At 41.8% G+C, this 25,139-nt stretch overlaps 1 protein-coding gene across 1 annotated transcript in view; it reads right to left on the bottom strand.

Moving 5' to 3' along the window:
- Nucleotides 1–25,139, bottom strand: part of ARHGEF33 (Rho guanine nucleotide exchange factor 33) — a 705,710-nt gene that overhangs the window by 78,165 nt on the left and 602,406 nt on the right. The window contains exon 15 of the mRNA XM_085609742.1: nt 9,555–9,688. Coding sequence (XP_085465868.1) covers nt 9,555–9,688 — 134 coding nt within the window. The remainder of the gene's footprint in view (nt 1–9,554; nt 9,689–25,139) is intronic.

Below are 25,139 nucleotides of genomic sequence, written 5' to 3'. Positions count from 1 at the left end.
CAAGTTTCTAAAAACCCACTCAGTGATTTGTAGATCTACACACACATCTAAACACTTACCTATAGATTCACTGATACATGCAGACAAAGATCAATAGAACGCTATTAGATATACTTATACACCTATATCAACATTACACACCAGCACACATCCTATTCACTTATGCAGTCATCCTACTCACTTATGCAAATAATTGATCATACTTACATTTACTCAGCTACACACGTATACAAACATCACTTTATTTATTCATATGGATAGTAACTCATACTTATTGTGTTATAAAATCACTATTACAAGTATACATTTTTCCATACAGTCACTCAATCACTGACTCTTATGTATGCTTATTTATATACAACTGTCACATACACTGCGTTTTATATTTCTACTTTGTTGGACATGTATCACTGAGAAATATATTTACTCATCAACACACCCATAAAGAGATACACTCACCCAAACAACTGTTACCACATGCAGTCTTAACCTCATATACCTACTAAATCAACTGTTTACACATCTTTGGACAGTCACATACCTCCCACCCAACCACACACATTCACTCTCCCATACAAATACTCACTTAACTAATTAAATACTAATACAGACTTTCACATAGCTAGTAACCAACTTATTCAGTAGTTTACACAACAAGAGACAGAGTGAAACAGATATTCACACAGTTTAATCACTATTCCATATATTTACTGAGAGACTTTAAATTAGTCACTTAGACAGTCAATCACAGTGCTAGTAAATCCTCCATCCGGACACATATACATCCACTCAGTCTTCAATGCAGATTGCTATATATATAATACTTATTTAAATATCGAACCAAACCACATTCACTGATGATGTCATCAGTGATGTAATTTGAGATGCCATCAGTGATGTCATCAGTGATTTCACTGACCATGTCATGAATGATGTAATATGTGACATCATCAGCTGTGGATTGCGGGCGCGTGAGTTATAGTTAGCTGAACTAACTATAACGGAGGAATTTCAATGGTTTTGTACGAGTGAAATGTCCAGCTAACTATAACACCCCTAAAACCTACGTTTTTTTCTGTGAATTTCTAAGGTTTTTTAAATGCTAATTCCTAACTATAACATACCTGAAACCTATGGTTTTTTCAGTGAATATATATATAGATGTAGCCACAGAGAGAGGACTGGGAAAGTTCCATAAGTAAGTACTTTTCCCCTCTCTGAGTCCAAGGTTCCTCCAGTGCACCGATCACGCTTAAGGGACAGTGAACACTATATATATATTACCTACTGGTGGTTGCCAGTAGGTATAGTTAGGACCTAGTTTCCATAGGAAAAGCGTTTTTTGATTTGCCGATATCTTTGGTGTCGTTTGACGAATCATCGTGAAATTTTCAAAACTAATGGGGCGATAAGGTCAGCTGCTGTGTTGAATGTTTCGGGGTGTTTCGTGAAGCGGGAGCTCAGAAAAAAGGGGGTTCCCAAAATGCATTTTCTCCAGTTTAATTTACATAGGAAGCTTTAGACACAATTACAGCCTGAACTGCTGAACAAAAGTACTCCAAATTTGGCGAAATGGTGCCTTTTGGCTCAGAAAGCACTCTATTTGCTAAATGGAGTAAATCTGTTCAGTAGTTCCTGAGAATTGTAAACACTGGAGAGAGGATGTAGCCTTAGGGCTCGAGAGGTCGGCCTCGAAGCTGGGGAACCAGGTTTGAGTCTCGGCAACGGCGCTCAACATCCTGTGATTCTGTGGAAATCATTTAATCTCCCCACGCCTAACAAAAATGAAAGTATCCATCTGTAACGAAAAAGGTGCTCATGTAAAGCGCTCTAATACCCAATGTCTCGGGTCTAGTTCGTGCTCTATAAAACTCAATAAAATGTTTTATTTATACAACTGAGGACACAGAGGATCCACAAACCCTCCTGTTCTTGTGCCTGCAACCTGATTGGCTGCCAACACTTCAAAGCAGGAAGTGTTGGCAGCCATCTTGTGACTTGGTTGAACCGAGTCACAAGAAAAAAGGTTAAAAAAGTGATAAAACAAGAAAGGGGTCAGGGTATAAACACCCCGATCCCCCTAGACCTGCTCAGGACCCCCAGTGCCAAAGAAAGCATTTAAAAAATATATTTTTGGTGGGGTTTGTGGTGGATCAGCAAATCCGGCCCAAAACCCCAAAATGAAGCACATGGCCCATGCTTCGTTTCCTTTACGGCCCTGGGTGGGCCAGGTCTCAGGGGCAATGATAAAAATAGATGCGGGCCCCGCATGCCCCGGGGACTGCAAACTCCCTGGGGCTTATAGATCGAATCCGGGGGCTACGTCCCCCGATGCAGCCCTGGCCACCGCCACCTCCCTGGGGTTAATTATCTTAAAAACAGGGGCCACGCTGCTCCCCGCAACCCCAGGGACCGCCACCTCCCCAGGGCTAAATTCAGAAAGATGCGTGGGGTGGCTGTACCCCCCCAGGGAGCCTCAAGGACCACCACCACCAAAACTAAAGTATGGGGGGCTGGAGCCCCCCACAACCACAACCTCCCCGGGGCTTAAATATTGTTGGAGGGGGGCCACACAACCGACCTGATGGAGCCGTAAATGGTCCTGGCGGCCGCCACCCACCAGGGGTCACCTCCAGCAATGTCCCTGGGTGCCCACCCCTGGGACATTACAGTTTGCTATGGCTGCTCCCGCAAGCCTTAGCAAACTCTGGTCTGCTTCACGGAAGCTAGAGCGGAAAAAATGCTTTCACTTCCATGAAGCGAAGCAGAATTGCTTTTGGACAGAGGGAGCCACATGTTTGCAGCTCCCTCTGCCAAAAAGCAACGCCGGCTCTCGCAGGAGTTGGGGAGCTGGCAGGGACCTCGGAGTCCTTGATGGTGCCCCACTGTCCCCAACAATGTGGCCATGCCATGGGGAATGGGGTGCCCAAGTCTGAAAATGACCCAGGAGAGGGGGCACTCGGCCCACCTGCCTTTCTGTTACTTAAAAAAAATGGCCGGCCCCTAAAAAATAAAGTGGCATTTAAAAAAAAATGGGCAAGTCCCTGGGGATGGGATCTCGGGGCCAAAAATGGGCTCGGGGATGTGGGCCACTCAGCCACTCTCACTTGAAAATTAAATAAAAAAACAAAAAAATGGCACAGATGGGCTAGTTGGCCCCTAAGGACCCTCACCAGTGAAGGAGACTATCCCCAACCAAGAGTGCACCAGGAGGTGCATTTGCAGAGTGGTGGTGAAAGGGGGCATGGCCTGGTATCAGAACTCAGCAATCCTGCTGTGTTGGACGTACTGGAGGTAAAAGGAGGGGTTGTTGCCCCACAAGGACGTCTTTTGGGCCAACTACCCCTCCTGTTACCTCCAGTAAGTCCCACACAGTGGGATTGCTAAGAGGTCTGCGGAGGCCGCGCCCCCTTTCTCCACCACTCTGCAAACGCACCTCCTGTTACACTACTGATTGGGGGATGAAATCCACTTTACTCCTGAGGGACCTTGGGGGCCAAGTAGCACTCCTGGTACCTCCTGTAAGTCCTATGTAGCGGAATTCCTGAGAGCTGGTTGGAGGCCCAGCCCTTTTTCCCCATCACTCTGCAAATGTGACTGCTAGTTAAAGAACCTTAGAAGTTCACAGAAAAAAACAAAGGTTGCAGGGATGTTATAGTCAGGAATTAGCATTTATATAACCTTAGAAATTCACAGAAAAAAACACAGGTTACAGGAACGTTATAGTTAGGCTGACATTTTTCTCATACAAAATCAGAGAAATTCAGCTGTTATATATCTCGCACCCCCAGAATGCACTGCTCATACCGTCATATATTACATCACTCATGACATGGTCAGTGGCATCACTGATGGCATCACTGATGACATCTCAATTGACATCACTGATGACATCATCCACATAATCTCTGATGCACCTACTCACACCCCAATATAATCTTTCATACACCCACCCAAATTTCAGACTACCATTCTCAAAAACATAGACACACCAATACTAGTACGTACATACCCACTCACTGACTCATAGGTCTACATATACATTTACTCACTCACCCATACAGCAACTCATACACCCAGTCACTCACCAATACATCCACTTATATATCCATCCATACAGACACTCACACACTGCCACTCACCCACAGTTATTCACACACCTAGTCAGTCACCCAAAGAGTAAATCACACTGCCATTTACTCACCTATACAGTTATACACACACCACCTCACTTATTCATAAGATACTAACACATAATTACTCTCTTATACAATCACTAACACAAGCATACACTCATCCATACAGTCTTGCAGCGATCTGAGGCCCGCAATTTGGCAGTGATGTGCGGCACTGCCAAGCATATTACGAGTTTTCTAACTGCCACAGTTTTCATGACAGTGAGCTCACCATGAAAAGTGTGGCAGTAAGGAAACTAAAGGGGCCCTTCAGGATCCCCTGTTGCCTCAGGGCCAGAGGATGCACGCAGGGGGGCACATGTTGTACGCCCCTGTATGCATGCATCCCCAGTTCCTGCACAGCATGGACTTAACAGTTCATGCCACTCAGGATCATGCTTTGGTGCTCCCATTGCAGTGCCTTTTGAAGGCTCAGATATGAGCCTTTGAATAGCAGTGCTGTGGGAATACCAAAGTACTGCCCGCCGGACCATGAATGAACTCTAAATTTGGCGGGCAGTGTGCAGACGAGTTTGGCGGTTTGGCAATGGTGCCCTGTCATGGTGGCCCTCTGCCACAGTGCCAAATTCATAATCAGGCCCTTAATCTGCGTTCTCCGGTTTATTGGGAAATATAGTGCAGTACAGTGTAGATAAAAGATTTTCAAAGAAAGATAATATGTACAAATTAGAAAGCAACACACAGTACTATACTGTATTCACCATTAAAACCCACAGCGCAGACTAAGTTTGATCTAAACATTATAGTAGTGATGCTATATCTGCAAACTTTATTTAAAATATATAAAGTACTAAAACAACTTTTACTTACCTTTGCACACATATAAACTGACTCATCCTTCCTATACACATATATAACAGTAGGATACTATACTTACACTTAAAAGCCAGAACACAGCCAAAGTATGGTCTCAACAATATGGCTGCCTCTTACGTTTTTTAAGGGCAGTTATTAGTCATTAGACAATCATACTCCGTTTTGTCATTGGCATGTACTGCTGTATACTGCTATTTCTGCCTTATGGCTCTGATACGCAATCTGAAACCTATACTTTTTTGTAACGTTACCATTGTTTGGTATTCACAAATCCATATTACAAGTATTATCTTTATGACTGTGGAGTCTCCACACATTAAAAGGCAGGACTGTTTATCTTTTTATGTGTGGACACACCTCAGTCGTAAAGATACGGCATGTAAAATGCCTTTCTAAATACCAAACAATTGGGAACTTAAACAAAAGTTTTGGTTTATCTTTGTAAATCAGGCCTTATAACTTTAAAACTACTGAAACACTTAAGTTATACTACCAAAAAGGACACTTTACTCCCCATAATCTATATTCCTGACACATTTCATCTAAATCCATACAGACATTTTCACGCTACCTCTGTTTAAACAATTATCTATGACACAACACGCCACTGCACTGCACTCCATGACACGCTATTCCACTCTGACACATCACTCCTCTCTACAACAATCCACTCCTCTCTACAACAATCCACTCCTCTCTATGACAGTCCATCCCATTGTATGGCACTCCATGCCACTGCACTCTTTCAACATGCCACATACTTTACGACATGCCACACATTCTACAACATGCCACTCCAGTCTACCACACACCTCCCCACTTGACAACATGCCACTCCATTCCATGACATTCTATGCTACTCCACTCAATGACATGCTACCCCACTCCACAACACTCCACTCCCCTCTACAAGATGCTACTCCACTGTACACCACTCCACGACATTCCAGTTCATTTTACATTATTCCACACTAAGCCCCTCCACTCTAAGACACTGTACCACATGCCACTCTATGACATGCTACTCCAGTCTACTTTACACCACTTCACTCCACTGTATACCACTCCACTGCACAACACACCACTCCACTCTACAACAGTTCACTCCTCTGTATGACACTACATGCCACACCACTCTTCGACACACCGCTCCACTCTACAAGATTCCACTCTAGTCTGCCACATACCATTCCACTATATGACATGCCACTCCACTGTACGCTATTCCACTCTACGCACTCCACTCTACACCACTCCACTCTAGTCTATGACACTCCACTATATGCCACTACACTGTACAACATGCCAATCCTCTCTATGACAATCTACTCCACTGTATAACAATTCACAACTCTCCACTCTATAACACACTACCCAGTGTAACACACACCACTCCACTTTACGACATGACACTATATGCCACTCCTCTCTACACTACTTCACTCTATGATACTTTCTGACACTCACTGAAATGCCCCTCCAGTTCAATATGCGACATGCCACTTCACTCTATGACACTTTACCCCACTGTATAATACGCCACTCCACTATACTCCATTGCATTTTACGCTGCAACATTCTAATCCACTCTGTCATACTTTACTCAACTCTACGTTATGGCACTCAACTCAACACCACTCTACTCCACTGTATGACACTTTACCTCACTTTATGCCACCACACAATTCTCCACTCAACACCTCTCCACTCTGTGACACTCTACAATACTCTATGCCCCTATACTATCAGTGGAGTAGAGTGTTGTACAGTGGATTAAACATCCCACTTGTAAATGTAAATGCTCCACTAAAGAGCCCCTTCACCAAAGGAATCTTGCTAATCGCAGAAACTAGACACTGCAATAAGAAGACTTTTGCATGTTCCTTTGTGACTCGTGCCAAAGACCGCTGGAACAAGATTTGTCACAAGAAAATGCTGTCTATGTAATACTGTGTAACTAATTGCCTCATGATATATGCTGCAAAGCACTCTAATGCCTCTGGGTCTAGCTAGCGCTACATAAATCTCTTAAATATATAAATAATAAATATATGCCACTGTCCGACACTCCAGTCTATGCCACTCTATGATACTCCCAACTCTGTATGCCACTCCACCCTACTTTACTCTGACACTGTACTCCACTGTACTCCACTACTCAGCTGTACACACTACTCTACGCCACACTATATTATTCAACTCTAACACTCTGCCACTCCATTCCACCACACTCTACGACCCTCTACTGTACTGTGCGCCTCTCGATTCTATAACACTCCACTCCACTGTATGCCACTCTACTCAATCCTTGACACTTTCCAACACTATATGACACGCCACTCCAATCTACTGTACGACACACCAATCCAATTTATGACACTTTACACAACTCTATGCCATTCCACTATACCGCACTCCATGCCACTTCACTCTATCATACTTTATTCCACTCTAAGCTATGCCACTCTACTCTGCCCCACTCCACCTGATTCTATGCCACTGCATGATTGTATGATACTTCACTCTAAGCGTTCCACTGCACGACAATCTACTTCACTGTATGCAGCTCCTCTTTGCAACACTCTACTACGCTCTATCACACTCTATAACACTATACTCCACTCAATGCCACTCTACTACACTCTATGACACTCTACAACATTCCACTCCACTCCACTGTATGACAGCTCACTCCACTCAGAAACTCTTCGACATACTACTTCACTCAACACCACTCCATCTAAAAAGACCCTACTCCACTCTATGTAGTCCACTCTCCAACACTCTACTCTACTCTATGCCAGTCTATGACACGCTACTCAACAACACTCCACTCAACGACACTCCACGACAGTCCTCTGATTGACCCATCACTGTATGACACTCTAAGACACTCCAATTCACTCTACAACACTCCACTTCACTCTCCATCACTCTATTCTAGAAGACTCTACTCCACTGTATTCCCCTGCACTCTACATCACTCTACTCCATTATACGAGTCTCCACTCCACTCTGTCACTCTACTGTAGTCTACGAGAAGGAACTTCACTCTGCACCACTCCACTTCAGAAGACTTTACTCAACTGTATACACCCCCACTCTATGCCACTTTACTCCAATGTACAAGACTCTACCACACTCCACTGTAGGGCACGCCACTCTAAGTCCCTCCACTCTATGAAACTACACTGTGTGAGACTCCACTCTACTGTATGACACTCCACTCTATAACACTCCACTGTACGACCCTGTACTTCACTGTACTCCACTTTATGTCACTTCACCCTACAACTCTCTATTCCACTGTATGCCACTTTATTACACTCTATTTGACAATAAACAACACTCCACTATATGGCATTCCACTCCCCTCTACGACACACCACGTTACTCCAATGTGTAACACTTTACTCCACTGTAGGTCGCGCTCTCCACTCTATGACACTTTCATCCACTGTACTCTACGAGACTCCCATTAATGGCTCTTTACTCGAAGACACATTTTTATATTAATTGAAACTCAATGAAGAAATAAAGGTTAAGGATAAGTTATAGTTTGGAAAAACTTTATTTAATTTTTCTATAGACAATCCAACTTAAGCTACAAAGAGATTAGAAATTCTAAATTGGTATAGTTATACCTAAAATGTATAATTTGCGTACCACCTCCAAATTACTATAACTTCATTTTTTCTTTCTATACAAACCAAACTTAAAATACACAAATATTAGAAATTCTACTCTAAATGTAAAATGTATGCACCACCATCAAATTACTATAACTCCCACACCTCCGTACACAGTGTTATCAATTCACTAGCCAGACTACATTAACTATAAAACAAGCCTTTATGGTGTAGTGCTTACCTTTCATATTACATGACTTGTACTATGTAAAATCATTGCACTCATAACAACACTTATGACATCTGAAAGGACATAATTTCTGAGAATACTGTGCATGGTAGAGAGGCAAGGGCTCTTGGTCAAAAAAATTGATATTTTCCAAAAGTCCAACCATTAATTAATCTGTGTTTTTTCCAAACAAGTATTCACAATTGGGGTCTTCATCAGGACATGATCACAATACTGTGATATAGCAACCCTACAAACAAAAGAGAAAAAGTCTGTCGCAAATGTACTCCCAAAGGAAGTCCAGTAATATAGGAAACTCGTCTCTCTGGTCACGTAAATGATTGATAGGGTAGGTATCAGTAATTTGGAGATAATTGATTGTATAAAGTAGTAGTGGGCAACTCTGTCAATTTCTTAAGTTAGTTGTCATCTAAAACTGCAAGTGCTTAGACTAGGGTATACCCATTTGTAACTTCTACATAAAAACCTGAGCATTTATATTTTATTAAGTGGTTGGTTAGGTGTGGTTGGTGACAACATTGGAAAATTCATAATTAAGGTTAAGAGCTTCTAACACTATTTACACCCTCCCTAGCATTGAAGGGCAAATATAGGTTGGAGAATTGCAAACTGAAAGTATCAACTTATTTAGAATAATCTGTCATGTGGCAAAACTCCACTCACTTCTTCTTAAACAGCTTGCGGAAGGAGCTTCGCAGTCCACCTTTCTGGTCATGCCGTGGATGTTGCTCACTGAAAGATGTTTGCTCACTATGTTCTTTCTGGAAGAACCTGGTGCTGTCGTCCATATATATATCCTATAAAAGGAGAAGACATAAGATTACAGTCATTTGTTGATGATTCCTATGGGACTGCGTGCCACTTGCAAGTTGTGTGCAGACCACACAATCCACTGCTATTATTAAATAACATGAAGGTCTAGAGAAAATGTGACAAAATGGATGACTCTAATGCATCATACTCATTTTATGAAAGTGCTTGGAAAATGAATAGTTTTGAACAGTTTGTGTCATTAACATATGATTAAAGGATAGCCAACCGGTCAAAAAACCTGCAAACAAAGTATGACACAAAGCCACCCTTCACTTGCTATGGCTTTTTACAACAATTGCCGCTGCACACATCCATTCTTGGGACTGCAGGCTTCTCTATCTTTCACTTCATAATGCATGCAGCTAATCTTGAGACCTCTGTTGGTGGCAGTAGGGGTTGTGTATGCAACAGCAGTGAAAGCACCTAACACTCCTGGCCATACGTCTGAGTCTCTACAATTTGTGCCCCTGTGGACCGCATCCTGATGGTGAATTGTTAGTGAATACTTGACATAGCATTACTGCACTTTGAAATTCTAGGACAATCTTTTGTTTAAAGTAAAATAAGGAGCTCAAAAAATACACCTAGGGTCTAATTACATGTTATTTACCGGGTATGATAAACCCCTCCAATTCCACATTTGCCCATGGAAAAGAGGAATTAGATTGGGAACTGCTATGTTCTGCATCAAATTAGGCATGGATAGGAATTTACCAGGTATTTTTACCTGGGTAATTTCAACAGGTTTCACCCTCTGAATTTACCTGGTAAAATTAGCAGGAGAGTGGTGCTTGCATACAACCAATAATTTCAATCCCTACACAAACATAATCTGCCTGGGATCCCCACTCTTATACTTAGCCACCCTACCAATTTAGGTGGTATACTACCGATTTTAAGCAATCACTACCATCTACCATTTTCACATGACATTCCAGTAGCATTTTAATACTTGCCTACTAGATAATACAAGCTCTCTGGTCGAGAAATAACTTTTGTTGATTTACCAAAAACTTACAGTGGTTTTAAAGCCTGGTCGTTACTTACCATGGGATGGCATGATTGTCACTCTTATTTGCTTGCTTTTTATTTGATGGCTTGAAAACCTTTTTTAATCCCTTCCATGGAGCACAGCCTTCTTACCATCCTTTTCATTAACTGATTTGTATCCTTCTACTGCTCACATCTTGACAACTACTTTTTTTGTTTCTGGTTAAGCATTCCATGAGAGGGCAGGTGTTTTCTTGCTCTCTATCATATGCTGATCCCTCTCTCTATATACCCATCCCCATTGCTTCCCCTTCATCTGCCTCCTCACCCAATTATCTAGCTGGCAAACTAAATGCTTTTTATTTATTCATTTTGAAGGGCCCGGCAGATGCCATTTGCTGTTGTCCTGCTGCCCAATCCTACATGCCCTATAATGCATCTCAGTTGCTCCCTTGCAGAATACCCAAACACCTCTCTTGTTCTTCCCTTGCTCCTCCTTGCAGTCCATTACTCTTTTTGCTATTTATTTTCCTTTTGTTGGATACCCAGCAGTTTCCATTTGCTGCAAGGCCACTCTGCATAACAAAAAGAGCTATTGTACAAAAATGTGTTTTTTAAATTCATTAATTCAAGTGGCTTCTGCCATCTTTGATCGATAAATCAGAAAAATGGTTTCTATGTCATTCCTCTGACATGCACATACATGCTGATGCATGCACATGTATATATCAGCTTAGTATCGCTGACAGTGACAGCCTGAACCTCAATCAATGGGCCCGTACATTCAGGGGCCGATAATGTGATCTCTGTGGAGCATCAGAACATCCGTTGCCTCACTCAGGGTCAAGACCTAGTATTAAAGTTAACAATCATTAGCAAAGCCAATAGATATTGCCTATCCATTGGCTTCTGTCAATATTTTTAAGACATGAAAAAAGGCGCTATAATACGGCCAATGTTGACCGCATCATACAGCTTTTTTTTAAGCCATGGTGCATAGAAGCCCATGATGCTGGGCAATATGCTTACAAAAGAGTGTGTGGGGGAAGCAGCATGAGAGGGAGGTGAAGGGAGCAGCAATTATGGACAGTGGGATGAGAGAAGTATAGGGAAAACAATATGAGGGAGGTACAGGTAGGAGGGATGGAGTACCAGACAGGGGGCAGGGGAGTGGGTGCGGGGAAAAAGAAATAGCCTCATTCACATCGGAGCAGCAGACGGGCACTGATTAAGTTGAATCAATCTGTGCTTGGTCCGTTCTCCACAGAAATGAACAGAAGTGATTCTTGGCCTGCTCTGGCCAATTAGAAATCTATGAAAAAGAGTGATACTGAAATCAACAAATGGTAAGTAATGGGGGGGCTCCAAGCCCTTTATTGTAAACAGTAGTGCCTCACAAGCTAGAGCGCATGCAGAGCATGCACTGTCGCAAACTTGGCTAAAAAATGCATGATGCTGGGTTCAGTGATACAAGGCTGCTCGCTGCACTGTGCATGAGCTGTTATCAGTGCCAGTGTGATGGAGCTGCTGAGCACTGCAATTTTATGATGAATATATACTTCAGTTGCGATATCTAATCATCTTCCGTTTATTCCTTTCTTGAGGAGAGGAAAGAGGAGGTCAGCAGTGAAGAGTTAAATATGATCATTTGGAGTAGAGAAATAAATAAGGGATACAGAAAGAGAGAAGGATACTGAAGATACTATATTTGCTGACACTCGCTCCTTGAAAAAGTTTGGACTTAGCCCACAACCTTAGCTTAGCATTAGGGAGTTTCCCTTCATGGAAACAGAATTAATTCCTATTCTGCATATGCTGCCTTTAATAATGTGTACTTGTATTACCTGTATAATATGTAAACAGGGTATATTCAGTTGACTATTAATTTATGCCTAATTGATTCAATTTGAGATAGTAGCTTTACTAATTTTTGAATAAACCTTAATGGTTGTAAATGTACCCTTCTCTATCATTCCTGTAGGGCAATTCTGCACACTGTAACTGATATATTGCTTAATTCATGATTTTAGCCTCAATTCGAGACATAGGTCCAGCCCAGTTAAATAGCAGAGAGTGCGTTTACTCTATGTTTGCTCAGTGCAAACACCATCCTGATCTCTCATGCTATCAGATAGTAGCAGAGAATGGCTCTCACTGAGGTGTAGCTAGTTAGAATTTACCACAAAATCTGTCAAAATCTACCCAAGCCCAGTCCTCGTCCCCAGAATTCCTGTTGTGGATTTTGGAGAATTGGCAGTGCTCAGGCATTCCTGAGCAGTTGCAGTGTCCTAGGAGTGGGAGTATTATGGAGTTATGCGTCTTACTGTTTTCGAGAATTGCTATGTTTGTGGTTTTGATGAGTTAGTGTGTTGCGCTGTGCGGTGTCTATTTTAAGTTCAGGAGGGATGTGTTGTCATGTGATTTGTGATGCTGCCTTATACATTTCACTCATGCTTATGAAGAGAAACATGCTTGCACAAGAGTTGAAGTTTTGGGTATTGGACTTGTTGAATTCCAAGGTCACGGGATAAACATTGTATATATTAGGTTGTAACTTGTCTCTTAAGGTTTGTGTAGTCAATCCTTGACGGACTATATGCCTCATATTGAGATAAGAACTTATTAACTTTTATGCAGAGACTTTATTAATTGAGATTGGAGTTGGGTTAATCTTTTTACACAGAGGAATAGAACCAACTGGTCAGGCTGATTTCTAGCTGGTTGAGATTTCACTTTGTGTGTGTGTTATATGTTATAGCACCCTCCTGGTGTTATTCCCCGAGTCCCCCAAAGCGATTGTGTACTTTGAACTTTCTATTAGTGGAACAGACAAGAGTTTTGTTTTGTGTTTGTCAATAATTTCCTATTGCAAAGCTGATCACTGTTGAGTGAGAAATGCTGTCAGGTGCTGCGAGTTGTGCCATAAGGTGCTGCGCTAGTATTAGTCGGTCAGTGTGTGTGCCACACTGGAATTTGTCATTACTTTAAAGAGTGCTGCGCTAAGTATGGACTGTTTTGTGGTGTTGTGCTGAGACTGGAAGTCAGTGTTGTTGCATGTAGATTTGAGATTTGCTGATGTAATGTTGATGGAATTTATACTGGTATTGATAGAATAAATGTGACATTTTTCAAGTAATTAAGGTCTTTATTTAGTGATGATGTGAGAACACTTGCCCGTGAAGATGAGAAAAAAGCTCCTGAGGGCACACCTACTCATTACATGACAACCAATTTCAGGTTAAACATGTGTATTTTGGCTTAAATAATGATATAATATCACTGCTGCAATTCAGGAAGGACCTCAAGACCTGACTCTTTAACTGAACCACAGACCCACCCCCCACCTCAGCGCCTTGAGACCCTCAAGGGTGAGAAGTCCTGCTTTATACAAATATGGATTGATTGATTGACTGTGAAGGATACCCAGCAGTTTCATCCACATGGTACTTCCAACCTGAGAATATTTTGTGAAATTGAGGTGACTGCTATATGAAATGAAGTCCCTACCTACACCAGCCTATTATAAAGCCTTGAATGCATGGGAGCATTCAGCACATGTGAAAGAGAAAGAAACTTGTCAGAATAGTGCCAAAAAGATAATTAGGAGTTAGATGGAAGCAAAGTGGGAAGCAGAAATGAAAGCATGGATAAAAGATATGATTAATTGAGAGTTAGGAGTATTCTGTCTTAACTAGCGGAAGAACTGGGTGAAAGAAAGCACTAGAGGGGGGAGAGGATGAAGTGTGAATGATGACAGGAGCAAGAGTGACTCCAGTAATGGCTTTTTTGATGATTTATTGGCTTCACAACCTTCCCCATACAAAATAGTTCAGCGGGCTATCTATGGAACTCCCACCACCAACTGGTACATGTGCTAGTGTGCCTTCACTCATGTTACCACCCCCAGGCAAAAACCCCGTGTTCATATTCCAGCTGATAGAAATCATCACAGCAAACTCTACTCCCCATTCTAATGATATTTTCTTAGGAGAGAAATCATCACAGCAAACTCTACTTCATAGTGAACCAAACACTATCTTCATCATCCCGAAATTTTATTGAAGTACCACAGGGCTCAACACTATCCCCTGCTCTTTTCAATCTGTACGTACAGCCACTTACAGAAATCTTACAGCAATCAAACATCTCCTTCCACATGTACGCAGATGATACACAGCTTTAGATCAAGATCATATCGACAGAAAAGATCGGTATCATGAACCAGGCACTAAAGAGAACCGTCCATTGGTTAACTAGTAATCACCTCAAGCTTAACCCGCATAAAACGTAATTCCTTCTGATTTCCCCCCAGAAAAGCGCTACGAATATCTCGGAGTGGACCAAACTGATCACTGCGCTAAACTGTACTCCGAAGATAGATTCAACCAAACCCCTTGGAATTATGCTAGACAAAAACCTGAACATGCAAACACATATTAACACAATGGCAAAAAACGCCCGTTTCCATTTAAGCTACCTCAGAAAACTGAAACCTTTCATAAATAACTCAGACCTTAAAACAGCAGTCCAGGCACTAGTCATTTCAAGGATCGTGTATGGTTGCACAACTCTAGCCGGTCTCCCGAAGATTTCAACAGCACCACTAAAAGCCTGTCTTGATGCAGCCACAAGACTCATAACGAGCTTTAGAAAATTCAACCACATCACCCCTCATCTGAAAGCGCTCAACTGGCTGCCTTACGAAGCAAGAACACAACTAAAAATGGCATGCATCACTCACAAAGCAATACACTACAAAACACCAATGTACCTTGCCCAGAAAGTCACACTAGCTGGTGGATGCCGTGTATCCAGGAGTCATGGAGATCTATTACTGAAACCAGCCCTCTTCCGAAAGAAAAGAACTTATGATCGAGCTTTCTCTGGTGCAGCACCAAGAATTCGGAATGCTCTCCCCCTAACATTAGAAGAATTTCATCCATCTCTGCTTTAAAAAATGAAGCCAAATCCTTTTTTATGAGCAGATTCCTTCCATAATTTCAGCAGACTTGACATTATTAGAGGACTTTCTTGTTCATACACATGCTACTACACATCTTCCATTAACCACATTTGGATCTTGTATATATGAATGTTAAAGCACAAATGTTTCTTAACAAATTATTGTACAATTACTTATGACCTTGTAGCATAACTGTTTTTAGCAACTTGATGTACACTGATTTTTTTACTAAATCTGCATGGCATTCATTTGTTCTAAGTTTAAAGATATGTAAATGTAAAGCGCTCTGATACCCTTCCATGTTTGCGCTATATATAAAACACCAAATAAATAAATAAACCTAAAATTGTGTCCATTGAGAGAGGTGCATGGAGGAGCATATGTGCATGTATCCTGGAATTGTGGTGATCTTTTTGCATTTACAAACCAATTTCCAATGTTGAGAGAAAGCCCTTTATCTCTGGTATACTCAGGTTGACAAATTTGTGAAAATTTCAAAGGTGCTTTGGGAACATCTGAAAACTTTCTTTGAAGTTTTGATTCCCAATGATCTGTGGGCTGAGTGTAACATGGCTTTTCAATGGCCAGCTGCAGAGCCACCAAGAGGTGCCCAAACTAATCCTCCATTTGCTGGGGTCAAAGAAAAGTATCATCTGGTGGTTGACTTTTTGAAAACTAACATTCCACAGAACGAGATTGAATTGAAAATCTCGAGCACTATACAAGAGTCCAAAGCAGGTCTTTCCCCACCATTGTGGACTCGAGAACCCCGAGCAAGGAAATCTCACAGATTTTGTGTCACAGTTTGATCTTGGGTGGCATCTGGTGATTAGTTCACACATCCAGCAGAACGTGATTTGCTGGCAGTCCAAACCTTCAGATAAAATCCTGTGGTATGCATCTCCAGATAAAAGAGACTTGAGGAGACATTGATGCTGCCTCAGTTAGCCCAGAGGGGATTTCAGAATGGTCTGTAGCCAGCAAATTCAGGATACAGTTCTAACTGTGGTAATGGAATGCATGGAGTTGGATATCAAGGTGGTGGTCAGAAGATACAGGGTGAAAATGGTGTCCCACTCCGTAGAGGACAAAGCTTGCTGTTGACCTGAATTTGGGAAACGATATATCTATTTTGAAGAAAACTATGCTGTGTCATTATTGTAGTAAGATGGTCTATTAGAAATGTGAGTGCCGACCAAATCCAAATCAAATACAGTCTGATGGCCAAGGGCCTAATATGGAAGTTATTGTAGCTCCAAATATGCTAATACAAAGACCTCCTAGTCCTAACATGTCGCAAGTTACCTTGATGCAGTATAATCTGAACATTTTGAGGTTTAATGCCAATGCAAGTACCCAAGCTCAAGAGAACCCTTTCCGAGTCCAGAAATATCCCAACAGTTCCCGGGCTTGGACACGTCCAGAGATCCAGGATCTGACCTATTAATATGACGGTGTCTGAGTGGGGAGGAATACTGCATGATTGGAGAAATCTTGAAGGCAGACTAGTGTGGCCCATATGTAGAAGGAGTGGTGAATGGCCACTCTGTATCATTTTTGATTAATACCGGTGCTACCCGTTCTACTATTAGGAAAGTGGAATCCCAATACTACCCCTCTCGGGAAAACAAGTCCAAGTGTGGACATTGCAAACAAACAGATAGTGAATCTTGTTTCTGTCAAAGTCCCTGTGAAAATAGGTTCTCTTGAAGTGGACCAACAGTTTGTGATATGTGACTCTAGCCCAGAAAATCTGTTAGGGAGAGATATTTTGTGCAAGCTTAAATGTTTAATTTACTGAACACTGGATAGTGTCAAGCTTCAAAAACATAATGAAGATGCTGGTTTTAAATTGAGTACTCAGATGCCTGTTGTTAGGCCATTCACTGTTTTGACGAAAGAAGACTTGCCACCCGACTTAAAGAAATCTGTAAAGGAGCAAGTTTGGGATTGCTGTGGTAGGGATATTGGCCTGATTAAAGGTGTTGAACCTGTAAAGATCACAATTAAGCTGGATGCTGATTTCTCCTGGGTGCCCCGGTATAACCTCTTACCACAGGAGGTAGCTGGAACTACTCTCGTAATTGAATCTATGTAAGAGCAATAATTTTGTTGTCCCAAGTTGCCTCTTGGTACAGAATCCAGCTGTAATACTGTTCCAGGCCCTCTGTGATGCAGGGTGGTTCACAGTTATAAATGTGTGGTAAGTGTTGTTTTGCATTCCCTTGCATGAAGATAATCAGTTCCTCTTAGAGTTCTTAGAGTTCCAGTTCCAAAATAAACTTTTTGCATGGTGCTGAGTTTCTCAAGGACATATGGAAAGCCCCTCTATCTTTAACGAGATCTTGAAAAAGAATCTGCAGAACCTAAAGCTGCCATGTAACTTAGTCCTGAACCAATATATCAACATCCTATTGGTGGTGTGGACAACGCAAGAGGCATGCAGGCAAGACACCATAGTCCTGTTGAATCACTCAGCTGAGAATGGACATGTGGTGTTCCCAAATAAAACTGTAATACTGTCAGAAAGAAGTTCTGTATCTGGGATATCACATTGAGAAAGGAGCAAGATTGTTTTAAGAGAGAATATCTATCGCATGACATATGAACCCTCCCAAAATGCTGAGAGAAGTCAGGATGTTCTTGGGACTGGTTAGCTATTGTCATCGGTGGATTCACAACTTTTCTCTAGTGGCCAAGCCTCTACAGTGGCTTCCACACATAGATGTGTCAGATAATGACTGTGTTAAAGCCTTCCTCATGCTGATAGAAAGTCTTTACCATGCCTCATCTCTAAGAATGTCAAATTGGGAGAAGCTGCTCTGAGAGGGAAGGGCTCTCCTTAGCAGTGTTAATCCAAACCCATGGAAACTCCAAATGCCCCATTGTTTACTTTTCAGCCACACTTGACCGACTAGCCACTGCATTTAGATGTTGCCTAAAGGCATTGGTAGCAGGTGGTGTCAGCATTCAGCAATCTGAGGAATCGTTATGGGGTACTCTCTCACAGTCATGGTCCCTCATTCTGTCAAGAGTCTACTGACCCACACTCGAACTCAACACATGACCAATAGCAAATTCACAAAGTATGAGCAGATTATCCTTACTACGGAGGACATTACTTTACGGAGGTGTTCCTGTCTCAATCCTGCCACACTATTGTCATTATCTCTTGCTGATGAAGATGACGATGGGGTAGACCATGACCGCCTCGATGTGACCAAATTATTATACCAAGCCAAGACCTGATATTCGAGATGACCCTCTAGAACAGCCTGATTATAGGTTGTTTGCGGACAGCTCTTGTTTAAGAGATGAACAAGGGATTTTAAATGCAGTGTATGCCATTTTCACATTAGAGGGTGTAGTGGAAGCTTCTGTTTGTGTAATATCCTCTGCACAGGTGGCTAAACTGGTTGCTCTTACTAGAGCATGCTGTGTCTGACAATGTAAGAGGTACCATCTAGATTCATAGCCATTACAGATTTGGTGTGGGCCACAATTTCAGGCAATTGTGGTCCCAGAGTAGTTTCATGACCTTGTCTGGCTCCCCTATTAGAACTGGTGACTTTTTTATGGAACTTCTTGATGCATTGTAAATGCCCACTGAAGTATCAATTGCATGCTGTACTGCACACAGGAACAGAAATGATTTTCTAACTGCTGGCAACTGTTACGTGGATGAGATAGCCATATCTTTTGCTGTTGGGTTTGCACCTTCAATGGAGATTTTTCAAATGGATCTGCATATGACATGCCTATGAGCCTTTTGCTGACCAGTTCTGATGCGTGGGAAGAGGTGAAAAGTTTGCAGGAAGAATCACCAGAATGTGACCAGGAGCAGTGGATTAAAGCAGTGTATACCAAGAATTCAGATGAAGTTTGGGTTTCTGTGTATGGACATGCTATGTTGTCAGACTCTTTGTTTCCTCCTATGACACAATATTTCCATGGTGCTACCCACATTGGAGGAGATGCTATCATTTGTTTCTTTTGCACATATTGGTTCAACCCTAGGTTCTGTGTGGTTGCAGTAGGTGTGCCACTTGCCACCAGCTGAATGCATGCTGGAGATCAGGTGATCCCATTAAATACAATAGCTTAACTTTGTTGAGATGCTTGTTTGTAATGGGCTCCGTTACATATTGCTGATGGTTTGTCTCTTTTCCTGATGGGTGAAGGTATACCCCACTAAAAACTTGCCAAGGGAGTTGATCTACCGCTTTGAGATCCTGGTTTTCCTGAAATTAAATTGTGGACGTTACTTAAAGAATGAGGTGATGAAATGTTTGTGTGCATGGCAGGTAGATCAGAGGTTCCACTGTAGTAACAGACCTGAGGCTTCAGGCATTGTGGAAGAGGTTAAAGGGATGCTGAAGTCTTTCCTGCTAAATGTGTGCATCCACGTCTCTGAAATGGCCTGACGATCTACCATTGGAACTTATGAATCTGAGAAGCATTCTGGATCAGGAGAGAGGCTTATCCCCACAATAATTCTCATAAGACTTCCTGCTGTGCCTGCAACTATACTTTATAACTAAATATTACAGGCAAAAGGATTCTTGTCTATTGCAAAGGCCTAGCTGATATGGTGGGTTTTGTCTCTCAGCAGTTTGAATTTGCATCTCCCATCCCAAGTCAAGAGCAGAGCCATGTCCTCAGTTCTGGCGACTGAGTCTTGGTGAAGAAGCATGTGAAAATGTCATGCCTATATCCCAGATGGCATTGCCCTTATCAGATCATTCTGGTCACAAACACTGCTGTTAAATGTGGAGGTGTTCCAAACTAGATTCATGGATCACACACTTAGAGAGTGAGACAAGCTGGAGAAGAAGTGGTGACAGCCACTACTGAGTAAAAGGACACATTTGGTGCAGCCAGAGATCTCAGAGGGAGTAGAAGAAGAGTACGCAAAGTGTTTCAAGGTCAATTTGAGACACAAATACAGCCTGTGGTGAATGCCCAATGAATAGCCGCAGTGACCCAGACTAAAGAAGTTGTAAGCATAGACACCAAGTGTGGAAACGGGAAAAGCAGTATGATCCGAGGTGGGCCAAGAAAGAAATGGTGGCCAAAGAGTTGAGAAAGAGGGATAGTTTCTGTGTCTGAAGAACAAACTCCTGATGAAATCAATTTAGGAGATAGGGACCAGTAGACAATCAGTCAGTAGTCAGGAGATCGAAGAGAACACAGGTGCCTAGTTGAAGGTACTCAGCTCCTGAATGGACATACTTTGCTTAAATTGAAGCTGATGTGAGAATACATAAGATTGATGACTGATAGATGATTTTTGAGGAACCTCAATAATCAAAGCTACCACATTTTGACTTTGACCAAATTTTGACTGAACTAAACTCAGCAGAGACTTTTGACTGAATTAGCTTTGAAATGAATACTGTGATGACCTTTAGGGCCAAGCCTCCAGTAGGAGTGTAGGGATGTATTTTAGAAGAAGACTGACGTAGGAAAAGGGATTGACTTTAAGCAGCTGAACCTGATGTTCATTACAACAGTATACAGATTTCCATAATTAGAAACAACAAGTAGAAGTGTTCATTTTATGCTATTTTTGATTCTTGCATTTTTCCTTTTAAATTCACACAAAATCATGGTGAACCTTTCTCGAAACCAGTGTAGAAAAATATGCATCATAGTATCTATAACTTATGTTATTCTAATGATATGCTTATAAATAAGTTTGGGCTCCACTGCAGAGCCAGTGATTCCTGAAACTAAATCTACCCCATCCCTGTAGATGATGTAGCAAAGCAGCACACGTTTAATTTAGAGCTTCTGCGGGAGAAAGGATTTGGGGATAATTTTTCAAATAACGTTTTCTTCAAGTTGTTGCATGGTTATTCACAACCAATAGATTGTAAAATGTGTGATGCTTGCATAATCCCGCTTGTGGGAAATGGCTGAATTCCCATTCTGCAAGAGGCCCTTGTCAAGCGTACACTAGCTAAGTTTCATTTGGTGACATTCGGAGACCTATTACCTGAGGGGTACTTTTTCTCTCACACATGTCGTGGGGCTACAGTCATGGACCACTTTGTCCTGCAGAGGCTGCAAAGAGCTCTGCGAGCTCACGTTTTCAGCTATCCCTTAGAACCTCCTGAGTTTCCGCTGTTGACCGGCATTATTAAAGCAGGGGACGGCACGTACCTTGTGGCCAGTATGTATAGGGCTGCAGTCGCCTTGTTGCCATCTCGTGATGGTCGGGTGAGAGCGGCCTGGAAGAGGGACCTTAGACATCCTCTTACAGATGTACAATGGTGCATATGCTGTACACAAATACGACGGGTCTCCCCTAATCATTGCCATAAGTTGCTACACTTCAAATTTCTCTGGAGGGCCTATAAGTCACCCAGTGCACTACATAAGATAGACACATCCCGATCACATTACTGCCTGAGGTCCCGCTCCCCGTATGCGGACTTTGCACACATTACATGAATATGCGCAAAAATTAAGGGATACTGGGCAGCAATATTTGGGGAACTTTCTTGAATGAAAGACAAGATGCTTACTCCCACACACTTTATGTTTTGCTTGGGTACACTCACGACCTCCCCAAATCCATACTGCGGTTTGTCGCCATTGCACAGCTTCTTGCCAAATGGGAAGTGGCCATTACTTGGGGTAGTACACACACTCCCACAGTTCATTCCTGGCTGTGCAGTATGACATATTGCAATACTACTAGTGACACATATGCACAGTTCCAGCCACCCACTTCTAGCCCCCTGGACATATGGCAACCATTTCACGCCTACCTGCGGGAATCACAGGACAACGATGGCTCATCCACACCGGCCTGATACCCTCTTAAATGTGATGGGTGCGAGGATGGTACCATGGTACAGCTGTGGATTAACAAGCATTGTAGCCCTAAATATGTATGTTTACCGCTACCTGTCATATGCTATGTATCAAATGTTCACCCTGTACAACTATCTGCTATCTGTCTTGTATCTACCCTTTTATGGGTCCTTCCCTAAACTGCATTGTATCCATATTTGTAATATGTGTTTAAATCAATAAAAAAATCTTTTTTTTTAAAGTGTGTGATGCTTGCATTGTTTGTCAACATCTGGTGTTGGTGGAATGAACTACCACCATCTTCCACTAACTTATTCCCTTGTAGCATTATCACTCATTTACCTTATGTACATGTCAGTCTTGGTTAACATTTTTTCGAATACTGACAAACCCATACAAAGGGTACCTATGTTTAGAGGGCTGAATTAATGTTCTGCAGTTAGATCTGAAAAGGAAATGGAACATTTTTGGGTGGTGATACACCACTATCTTATTATAAAGGGAATCTTAATTTTAAGATGAACAGGGATGAAAAGAATATTATGGAAGAATTAGAGGCCAGAAAGGAACACATTGAAAAGGATTCAGAGAATATTAAGACTACTAATTGGGAAAAGGAAGAATAGTAATTAACAGAGACAGGAATAGATCCTAGATTGAGTTTGAATATGGAATAGGAAGGGAAGTTATTTTTTATAAGATGAAACAAAGGGTTAAGTATGCACTAGAGGTAGGATGGAATAAGTGTGTACAAGGAATAGAGGTTCTAAATGAATATATTTTGGTTGGTCAAGAACTCGTGCTTCCTGGAGTGCATTATATATATGTGGGACCAATGCTTATTTCCAGTTGCCTTCTAATTGGGTGGGTAGTTGTTATATGGGCTTATAGTTTTCAAAATTGTTTCACGTAAAGAATTAAAAGAGAAAAGTACAGCCACTCGTGGGCGATCTGTTTGCAGTGCATCACAATCTATGGAAAGTATTTTTGGTACTTTTATACCTTTTGTAGGTCTGATTTTGAAGGATTTGAAAATGTGAAAGTTGTCCCCTCTGGTTGAGAGGCTGGCACCTGATACCATTGGTGCATTAGTGCTATTAATTCAGAATTGATAGCAATGAGAGCCATGGTTCTTCAAAATAGATTAGCTTTAGATATTTGGCTCACAAAAGAGAGCAGAGTTTGCAAACTGTTAAATGTCCAATAATGCTGCACTTACATACCAGATAAGAGCAAGGAGATCAACACGTATATGAAAAATATTCCACAATTCTAACTATAGTTAACAGAAAACACATAAATCACTTGTTTCACAAAATCCAAATGTAAAATAACATGTACACACATATAAAATTCTCTATCTGGTCCCAAAATTAAGTTATCACTTATTAAGTATAACAAGGTGGCCCAGTGTTAGTCCATGGGAAAGAGCCTTACAGCAGTGAAAATAACTTTAGGAGTTTTGCACTGCCAGGATATGCAAAACCTAAACCCACATGTCAAACATTTTAAATACATGCACCCTGCCCTGGGTGTTGTTAGAGCCTACCTTAGGGGTGATTTATCAGTTAAAAAAGGATGGTTTAAGCCAGTCAAAATGTTTCTTTTGGTAGGTTAAAATTGTTGTTTAAAACTTTCCTACAGGCTGTAGTAGCAGACCTGAGACAATTTATACAGTGCTAATGTACATAATCAGCTAATCAGGGCTGCACAATGAATACTGAAACCACAAGTAGCTTTTAATTTACAATCCCTGGGTACATGCAATACCATTTACTAGGGATGTATATGTTAAATAAATGTGGCAATTGTGTGTATGGCATTTCTAACATATTTAAATGAGAGAGCACAAGCTCTTTGCCGCTGGTTACCAGGGGAATGTGCATAGAGTCCTAATGCCAACAAAAATGAGTTCAGCAAAACTCTGGGTGTGAAAGCAAAATGTCTGGGAGAATACCATGCCAAGGATATCAGATCTAACACAAAGGGGCATATTCTCAAGGATCTATCGCCAAGTTATCAGCACTTTATCGCAGCCAAAGTCGCAATAAACTTATCGCTCCATTCACAAGCTGATGCTAACAGCCCATATCACCAATTTACCTGCGATAGCAGTCGCAAAAAACATCGCTGCAGATGACCCCGGCAACTAACGCTAATGATATGCAGAGTAGGTGTTACCGTGCAAAAATTCGCGACAACACCACTTTGCAACATTCTCAACGACAGCCAGATCGACGATAAGAACACAAAACATGTGATAAGGCGCGTTAGCTGCAAGTTTTTAACACCTGCTCTTACCTGATGTAAAGTCGGACAACTGGTACCAGACAAGGGAGCACAGCCCACAGCCACACATGAAGAATAACAGATGCCTTTGAGCAACTGAACATGCAGCCCGGAGCACCAATAGGGCAACAACACCCACCGCCATCACCCCCAGGGGCACTACCCCAGGCCCCCCCGGACAAAGATAATGCACGTCAACGTTACACAATCATGGACAAAACATTTCGCATGAAGTCGCACAATCACAACACCTAACACACATGTGTGGACATAAAAAGGAGAATCATACATCCATCTTAGAATATCCAAATAATACGTTTATTACAAAATAAACCCAAAACAACAATTCTGAAGAGACATGGCGGGTCTTC

This window comes from Triturus cristatus, chromosome 6 (assembly GCF_964204655.1).
Source record: "Triturus cristatus chromosome 6, aTriCri1.1, whole genome shotgun sequence".
Classification (NCBI taxonomy): domain Eukaryota; kingdom Metazoa; phylum Chordata; class Amphibia; order Caudata; family Salamandridae; genus Triturus; species Triturus cristatus.
The sequence above is the reverse complement of the archived record's forward strand: the minus strand, read 5'-3'. Positions and strand labels throughout refer to the sequence as shown.